This window comes from Trichoplusia ni, chromosome 12 (assembly GCF_003590095.1).
Source record: "Trichoplusia ni isolate ovarian cell line Hi5 chromosome 12, tn1, whole genome shotgun sequence".
Taxonomy (NCBI): Eukaryota; Metazoa; Arthropoda; class Insecta; order Lepidoptera; family Noctuidae; genus Trichoplusia; species Trichoplusia ni.
This window is the reverse complement of record NC_039489.1, coordinates 5,705,297-5,715,289: the sequence shown is the minus strand read 5'-3', so window position 1 is coordinate 5,715,289 and position 9,993 is coordinate 5,705,297. Positions and strand designations below refer to the sequence as shown.

The 9,993-nt window shown below is 35.0% G+C and overlaps 1 protein-coding gene across 1 annotated transcript; it reads right to left on the bottom strand.

Annotated features, from left to right (window-relative positions):
* Positions 1 to 6,887: 6,887 nt before the first annotated feature.
* Positions 6,888 to 8,358, bottom strand: LOC113499705 (serine protease inhibitor-like). The gene has a single exon (XM_026880272.1). It carries the CDS (start codon positions 8,204 to 8,206, stop codon positions 7,010 to 7,012), a length of 1,197 nt encoding a protein of 398 aa, XP_026736073.1. The 5' UTR covers positions 8,207 to 8,358; the 3' UTR covers positions 6,888 to 7,009.
* Between the last annotated feature and the right edge of the window lie 1,635 nt (positions 8,359 to 9,993).

Sequence of the window (9,993 nt, the reverse complement as noted above, 5' to 3'; positions counted from 1 at the left end):
TAAAAAAAAAACAATTATTTCTGAGTTAAGAATGGTGGTTCAATTTCTAATTAAAAAAACTTTAAATAAAAAGAACTTTGTTTTTAAAATCAATAAATAAATTACTTATATAAATTAAAAAATACCTATATAATTACATAATAACATTATGGACATCCTTCGCCCTGGGGAAGGCGAAGGGGTGTGCCGGACTCCTACCGGCTAAAACCACTGGAATGCTTCCCACTTCCTTTAGTCGGGGGCCAAGCGGGAACGCTTTCGCAGTCTACCGCGAACCCCGACATGGGAGCTCCTAAAAGAGCTGCATCATACCTATATAATTACCTACCATAACTAAACATTATTTTATTTTTTATCATTGCAATTTCCTGTATAATGGCAGTTAGCAAATTAATATTTACTGTAACGGAAAACTATCTTAACACATCTGTTCTCATTAGGTATTTCCCAACGTCATATGTCACTTTTAACATTCAAATGACATGATTGGACTGATGATTGTATGATTAACATGCAACGGAGTTCATGTTGGAAACCTGCATGGAAACGTAAGTTATTAACATGAAGTTTACATAATAAAAACGAAGTGGCGGCCTTGTGATTGTATGGTGGGATTCGTAAGGATTGAGTTGGGAGTTTCAAACTAGTGCAGGGAAATTTCAATATGAGGGTTTCGTAGCATTTTTTTTTATTGACGAATGGCACAGTATAGTAATATATTGTTAATACAAAAATTGTAAAGTAATTAAAAAAATGAAAATTCCTCTACTGTGCCAAAGGTGACGAAATATTTGTGAGACAACTGCACAAGCTAGTATACTAAGTTTTGAAACGTAGGTTTATATGTTTTCCCGATTTTACCCGATTATTGTTATCCGCGAATCAGTGTGGGGCGTCCTGCATTCCTGGGGTGATGAAATTCGCAAAGCAGTACACAGATCAAGCTTAGTGTATTATGGAAGCAGCCTATGCACAGGGCCCCAATTCTGCTATTTACAACGGCCGATGAATAAATGAAACTTGACTTAAAATGTCAGTTTTCGTATTCGCTTAACCATTTTTCTATACAATAATTCAGTAAGGGACGGTACACTCAAGGTCAATACAATTAACTCCCAATTATTGTATTGACAAAATGCTTAAGAGAATAGGAATAATTTAAAATTGAATTCATCGGCCTTATTGAAATATCAGAATCGGGGCCCAGAAGTGTACTGAAACGGGTTGACGATGATAATGATGAATGATGATGACGAGTAAAGGCGACTACCCACTACACCGTTCCATACCATGACCATGCTATGAACGTGTCCAGTAAAAAAATATTTTCTGTATTAAAAAGTAGACGACCATGCCCAATAGCCCGTGCCGTTACCGACCAGCATCGTCGCCTTTTTAATATAGAGAATATTTTTTTGCCTGACACGTTCATAGCACGGTCATGGTATGGAACGGTGTAATGGGCAGACTCCTTAAGAATCTACAGATAAAAGTATCTTACAAATTAATTCGAATTACCTTATCTGAACAAAAGACGGACGTGTTTAAAAAAAACTTAGTTATAATAAATGTGTAAACAAACGTACTCGGAAACGAGACAGAAACAAATGCAGGAAGCATGTATACTATTGCAAATTGTACGTGCTAAATGATTACACTGAATCATGATTGTATAACAAGTTAGATGAGACCTTATTACCTCAAAGCACGTGAATTTGATATTTTTAGAGTTCAGTAGCGAAAGGGTAAAAACGGCAACCTTGTTATAAAGTTCCGATGTCTGTTCATCCGTCCGTGCACCTGTCACCAAGCTGAACTTTATGTAACGTGATAGCTATTAAAGATGATGTATTTTTGTTTCGGCTAGGGCGAAATATAACTACTCAATGAAAATAAACTTCGAGATTAATATTGACCCATTTTTTTCGCAATTGTTTTTTTACACATTTTTACGGAACCCTTTGTGAGCGAGTCCGGCTCGCATTTTACCAGTTTTTTTTATTGTGTATCTGGTGTTATGAGCCTGCGAAAAAGGATACAGGTATTGAAAAGTAAGTAGTGGTTTCTTTAAACAGGAACCAGATTGTCGTGCACTGATTTCTTAAAGTTAAAAAGCTTGAAAATTACAGAAAAAGAAACTATCAAAAATCTAGATAATGTAGATAAACCTCTTAGATACATTTTGAGTATTTATTGTGTAATAGCAATCCTTTACGCTTCGTCACAATTCAACAGATATTTCAAGGATACGAAATAAGGACCACAAAACCACACCAACACTTGGTTTTTACGTAAAAATCTGACAAACTTATATAACTAATAAAATCCGGCTTTCAAGGTACACTGTTTTATGTTAAAAACAGTCACGGTATTGCAGTGACGTCATAATTAGCGTGCGAAGTAAAAAATAAAACAATTGGGTTCCTACATATAGTCTGACCATTGCAATGTATGTTTGTACTAAAGAGAATAATGTTGTTTAAATTTAGGAGTGTTTTCTAATAGACTTAGGAGTCATTAAACAAAAGAGATTATAATTTAAGATATTTTTGAGTACATATTTCATAGATTCCAAGTTGAGTCATCACCCCGTATCACATCTTTTGCGACGAGTATATAAAAAAACCCACAAAACACGCAATTAAATTATAGAACCATTAATTAAAACGAGAAAAGCAGCTAGTTTAATATTTCTCAAATAAATTCGGTCCATTTGAATTCTGTATCACTAATATTTATCTTGATATCATCATCATTATTCCTTTTGTCCCAACTATGTGGGGTCGGCTTCCCGTCTAACCACATTCAGCGAAGTACCATTGTTTTACAAATAGCGACTGCCTATCTGACCTCCCCAACCCAGTTACCTGGGCAACACGATACCCCTTAGTTAGACTGGTTATCAGACTCTCTAGCTTATGACTACCTGTAACGACTGTCAAAGATGTGTGAATGACAGCCATTGGATAATAAATTATTCAGACTGTATAATTAATAGTTGTTGTTATCGATTCAATTCGTTATCGATCGATTAATTGTTTTCAAAATATTAAAATTTGACCCTTAGAGTACAGACGGTCTACTACCACGTGTTAGAATAAGAAACAGCTGTGGAAGGGAAACGCGGTCATACGCCATGTCTGCTGTCACGTTTCCTCAAATACAATATTACTATTTTGAGAGGTAGCGGAAGGTCGTCACAAATGTACTAGTAAATTTGACCTAGGTACAATCTTGACATTCAGCAACACTTTTCTTACCATTCTAAATAAAACTCAAAATGTGGTTTTTATATGGCTATCAAATATTTGGTGTATGACGTAACTAGCAGTTATTTTGTGTATTCGATAACTTTTAAGATAAAAAGAATAAAAAAAAAATCGATTGTCTGACAAATAAATTTATGAGTGGTTGGGATTTTTATTAAAAAAAATGTATCACTGTAACAACCATTGATTAACCTTGATTAATTGTTACAGCGGCAACAGAAATAGTGTCAAGCTATTGCGGTTCATGGAATACAGCCTGGTGACGGACAGACAGACGGAATGTGAGCGGTGCCTAAGTTTTCGGGATCTGTTTCTACCGCTTGGAGGAATTGCTTCTTTACGTCTTCGTAGAGAAGCAACTCCTAATCTCGTAGGCATTTTGCCAACGTAATAATTGGAAATTCTTTTTATTGACCGTGAGTGTTCCGCTCCGTACTGAACTTCCTACTACTGAATGCTTAGAATAATACGTATAGTGCCAATTTATTCCAATTGCCATTCAGTCAATGATACACTCTTTAAAATCACTTCCCAAATTCGCAAAAGAAGTAAACGACCAACCTTGACAGCGTATTCAAAACTTTTTGCATAAAAACGACAATTTCAAAAAGATATTTTGCTCATGTAACTATTTTATTAATGTTTAATCTCGACATTGAAAAATAACAATGCGTGTTTCATAGTACTTTGACCTCTACAAAGTCATCTGTATTTATAAGATGTTTAAAAAAAGATTTCTAACAATTTGTGGTGTTTTAAAGTGAGATTTTTTCTTATTTATGTCTTGTTCTAGTTTGTCTGCTTGTCCTCAGGCTGTAACTCATGAATCGTTATAGCCAGATAGTTGAAATTTCCTCAGACATTGTATTTCTGTTGCCGCAAAAAACATTGAGGTTAATCAACGGATAATATTTTTCTTTTTGTCTCCTTTAAAAAAAACGGTTTATGCAATTTAATCCTTGCATCGCAGGGGCATATATTACATCGGGATCTCCCGAGGTCTACCCGACCCGATGTTTACACAAAGTACTACGACAAAAACACTTGTCTTACGCAAGGGTCGAACCCGCGACACGTCGCGCGCGCTTCTTTTTGCGTCAAGACCTCAGCCACTCGACTATCCGGCAGTCCAATATCTTCGGTCGAATAAGGTGTATTAAATAAGTATATGCATATTGTTTTTCGATAAACCTTGCAATACAGACAAGGATTAGGCTCAAGTAAGTGAATGGTGTTTTCATAAAATCAATTTTAAGATTTCAAGGCTATGTTTAAATTTTAATCATATCACATCACGTTTGATGATGATGATTTGAAATCTGACAGTTTTGATATACATAATAATAGCGATGTGCAATTAAATAATCTATAAATTAAATAAATAATTATAGTTTTAAGTGTTAAAGTGATTGCTAAGGTTGTGGGCTTAATTCCTTATTGACGTAATATAATATGTGATGTTACTTGTTTAATGGTGATTGGAATTTATAAGGACTATTAAGGAAGATATAAATTATCCAGCGAGGTCTGTTATCAAAGAGGATTTTCTTGACTTGTAACCTATTTTGACTTTTGATGAGGATTTTCTTATTTAAGGGCCGACTTGTCAATAATCAGTTCACTTCTCTAATGAATAAATATGTCCGCATGTAATATTTTCTATGTAAGAACAGTCAAAACGCCAAACATATTCGTCAGATAAAATTTATCTGGCGATTGAAAAATTGGCCCTAAGTGTACCTTGTATACGAGAGAGTATATTGAGTAAATGAGGTTAGAATAAAGCACAAAAAAAAACAAATTGACTAACTTAATTTTAGTTTTGAAAGCCACCTGAAGCTGACCACTGCCTCCTTAGTGACCCTGACTTCTATATGAATAGCGGTTGTATAATTGAACTAAATTCTTGAATTTTATTTTCGGTTGACTTGAATTCAGGATCATCTGAACTCAGGAACCTTTAGACACTAGACTCTGGCCTTTTAAAATACATTTTCCAAACATCTGCATTGATTAAAATGTCTCAATAATGTTAAGTCCTCGTCAAGTCTACTAAACATTTATTAATGAATCGAACTCTTTTCTCGCTACCGTATTTGGTAACTTGAACTTGAGCGTTACGAAATGTTTGTCGAGATCAGTATTGTGAATGAGTGTTGTTGCAAATTAGGGAGAATAATCAATTATAGGTTGGTTACCTAATAATCTATACTTTCTATACTAATATATAAAGCTGAAGAGTTTAGGAACTACTGGTTCAAATTGAAATATTATTTTCGTGTTAAATAGACCTTTCATCGAGGAAGGCTTTAAGCTATAAACCATCATGCTGCGACTAATAGGAGAGAAGATACAATGGAAAATGTAATACGAAATTTAGTCCAGAGTTCTGCGCTTGAGGTACCAAACTATATAGAAATATCAAAAACATTTTTTTAAATCTATATCTAGATGATTTTGTAACTGAACGCTAGAATAATCAGGTCAGCAGAAGCTCTAGATTGACAAAAAATTAATTTAATCTAAAATATTATAAATATAGAAAATAATATGATAACTGATTTGAAATGAAAAATGTTTAATTAAAACCTGGGACTCAGAGCATTAATTTATAGTTCACTCTTTTTATGTGTTGTTTTTACAGCAATTACATTCATAAATTATAGTAAAATTATTGTATCAGCCTATAAAACGTCTAACCAAACCCATAGTAACAGAGTTAAAAAATAGCAGTAAATAATAGACTCGCCAAAAATCAATAAAAACTGTAATTATCAACTCACCTTTGTACCAACAAACTCCGGCTCAAAGGAAAAAACAAAAAACAAGTCATCATAAATTAAAAACGTTTAATAACTTAATGATATACAATTATAATTAGCTTAATTATTAATTCACAGTCATTATGCCCATCGGACGAACCGCGCAACATGGCAATTATTTTATAGCGTTAAGTCATGGTTAAAATTTACATAATGTTGAAAAAACAAGCATTATCTATTTAAGATTCGTCTTATAGAGTCATCAGTAGCATTGAATTTCAATCAAATGGCACTTTCAAAATATGTTTTTAAGAATCGATTTTGTGAAATAGGTTTAGGCATTTGTTAAAATATACGAAATCTTTTCTTTATTAAAGCGGTGAAGGATCTTCTTATACATAGATGTTGGAACTCTTTGCAAAACATATTTTTAGGCTTTTTTTGTTATAATATATTGATAGATAACATACAGATTATTTTTCGCACTTATGTAATAATTGCATCAAAGTTATTGTTTATGATTGGATTCGTTTTTAATTGTGAATAATAGGACCATTTTTATGCGTCTCAAAGGACCAATTGCTATTCATTTATTGTAACGTTACAAAATCATTAAAGGTACACGTGTTAGATAAAAAAGAACTTAATTCACATAAATTAGGTTTTGATTAATATTTGATGAAGATGATTATAACGATAATGAATATTTTATTTTTAGGTCAAAGTTTGTGCAGTGCGATATACAAATATTTACATTGCATAACGAGTTCTTAGTTTTTACTTTAATTTTAATAGTTTATGTCGCTGCAATATTATGTCTTCAAAAACATAAGCACAGAATACGTGCCTAATCCTATTTCTAATTCATCACAAAGGATTTTGCCGGTATCGTACTCATATAATAACAATTCTCATTTCTATTACTTTTCGACTATTTTTCCTTCTAAAAATATTTGAAACACTCGAGACACTTTTACGCTACACAACAGATGGCTCGCCATACACTCCCGCGAACAAAATCACGTTACAACTTCGCTGCACGATTAGGAATACAAACTCTTTGTTCGCCTCAAACCTTTGTCCTAAGATCCTGTCTTCTAAGCCAACGACTGTCGCAGCCGCAGCAACTGTACCTTCTTCATTAACCTCAACCTCCACATTTTGAATCGATGACGTCACGTACAAAGGATTGTCAGCGATACCCGGTAGCTTAGCTCTCTGCCTGTCGAATATCGAGTGTATTCCTGTATACATCATCGGCGGGATTAAGTCTTGTCTTGATGATAGTCTAAACCTAGGTATGTATGTGTCTATAGACGGTAAACTGCCCTCTATCCTGAAGGTTGTCATCCAATTTTGGGACTTCGTCGCTAAGTTATTAAGTAGAGTTTTGATTGATGTCCCGTCGTATGGTAGAAGGATCAGCATTGCGAATTCTTCGTTCTTTCCGTATGTCATTTCGAGGATTTCAGCGCCAAGTTCGTTGGAATCTCCTAGTTGGTGAGGTGCTTTGTGATACATCATGTTAACTGATCCTATTGTCTTTCCCTGAGAGTTGTAAAAAGCCTCGACTTTGGTTTGTGTAGGATCGAAGGGGTGAGTCCAATTCGCTTTGAAATATAGAGCATCAATCAACACCATTTGTAAGTTCTCCAAATCTTGGGGTTTCACTGCGTTTAAGATCCTTCCGTCAGTAGAGTAACATATGAATAAGTTTATATCGTGAGCGAGTTCAGTTGCATTCTGAGTTTCAGCTGAATAAATAGACGTGTCGTATCGCAGAGCTGACTGGCAGAACTCCTCATGCACTTTAGTCGAACATTCAGTGAACATGGCCGATTGTCCTTTGACAATAACATCATCATACTGCGACCTCAACACATCGTTGGCAGCAGAATGCAGGCATTGCGTTTTCCTCAAATCCTTTGGCAATCTCAATGCACTCACTAATTCCGAAAACGTTTCGCCTGAGGAACCTTCAGCGAGCAACGAGAAAATGCTCCAGATGGAAAGAGGTGATAGAGCAATGTTTTTAGTTCCGAAATTTTCTTGAAAAGCGTAAGTGTTTTCTAGTAACTGTAGTGAGAATTCATTGACTGGTGTAAAGTCGATAGGCGAGGCGGAGCGCGCGGCGGCGGCACTCACAAACGCCAACAGCGTCCAAGTTACGAACATCGCGGCAAACTTTAACGCTACACTGATCGCGGTCTCACGTGCGAACACCACAATGAATATAATTTAACTGGTTAGGTAACGTTTGTTTGTGCCTTTATGTATAGATAATATGCGATCTTTGGTAGAGGGATGCCGTTTCAAGCTAGGTATCGCACGCGGTGTAACGTGCTATTTTTAAATTCAAGTGCAGTTTTGTGTGACCTTGAATAGATTTATGAACAATATACGTGCGTTGTCTCATCGTTTGTTGCGAAAGGCAAGATCACTGTTCACATAAATGTCTAAGTAATTCACATTTGCATTTAAATCATTCTAATTTAAATCGATTCCTTTTAAACCGACTGCAAAAAAGAGGAGATTCTCAATTCATTGGCCTTTTTTCTTATTACCTCAGATTCTTCTGATTCTTCCCTCTATTAAGGTGGAATAGTTGTCATTTGGTGTCATAAACTCATCAAGTTTGGCTGAGTAGTTTTGTATTTGAAGTCAGTGGTATGTTTTTATTGTTAAAAATATCATTTATCAATAATAATAACTTTAATTTACTACAAGAGAGTTACCACTACAATGTTTTGTTATTTCTCTTTCCCACGCCAGTCTTCTTCACAATTTATTTGACACGTTCGTCATTAGTCAGCTTGGTTAACCCTGGTATTTAGACTTGAAACAAGTACATAAATCTCATAACCATCACGACACTTATTAGTAACTTAAGTGTGCCATTTGTATATAAGTAACAGTTATTAAATTCAAACTTGGAAATTGGAATGCTGATTGGGTAGTATAATCTGTTTAGCTTGGTAATATAATTAATTAACTAGAGATCGTATAATGCCATCAAATGTTACTTTGTGTTACGTAGTTTTTACGACTTAACGGGTATAAGAATGGTTGAGGCCTCCATGCCAAACCCACTAAGCGCGACGTGTCGCAGGTTTGATCCCTGGACAAGGATTTATGTGATCTACGAATGCTTGTCCCGAATCTGGGTGTCTTTGGATTTGACTTGAATGTTCGTTAATCCACCTGCGACTCAATATTTAATTCCTTAGTGCGAGAGTCTATTTTTTATATAAATTGATCATCACCCACAGCCTTTGTCCTCCCACTGTTGGGCATAGGCCTTCCTGCCAATTTGTACGGTCCTGTACCAGCCTCATCCAGACTCGACCCGAGACCTTTACTATATCATCGACCCATCTTGCTCCCGGACGACCGACGCTTCTTTTTCTTTTCTAATATAAATTAGGTAAGGAGAATTAAAGTTGAGAAGAAGAAGGCTACGTCACTAAATGGTTCATTTTAAACGGAGATCTGGGATTGTTGTCTCCATGTATCCTAGATACTGGTGTTGTAATTCAAATCTATTTGTCATTGTGAACAAGAAATTCATATCCAATATTTTTTCACGTTTTTATCCACTCCCTTTTTTTCTACTCAATTTTGAGGCACATACCGATAAGCTAGCAGGCCGCTCAGTCGTTTCAGGGTAGCTTCAAACCCGATGACAATGCAATTTACAACTATAAAATTTATGGACATTTAGAAACGTGGCTTTTTAGATGTTTAAATCTATTGAATTTTTTATTTATGCAAACAACACTATAATCGTAATATTTATATTCACATACCACTCTAATAGCTATTACCGATTGAACGAAATACTAGGTCAGAAATGTTGATATTTGCAAAACATGTAGGGTTAAATGATAAGCCGTGTCTGTTTGTCTTCACGTTTGTTTAGCGCAAATATTCTGATGATTGATCGAATTAGGTAAAGGTTTTAT

What these genes read in the sequence shown, in the direction of transcription:
- LOC113499705 (XM_026880272.1), bottom strand. Translation starts at nt 8,206, where the DNA reads ATGTTCGTAACTTGGACGCTGTTGGCGTTTGTGAGTGCCGCCGCCGCG.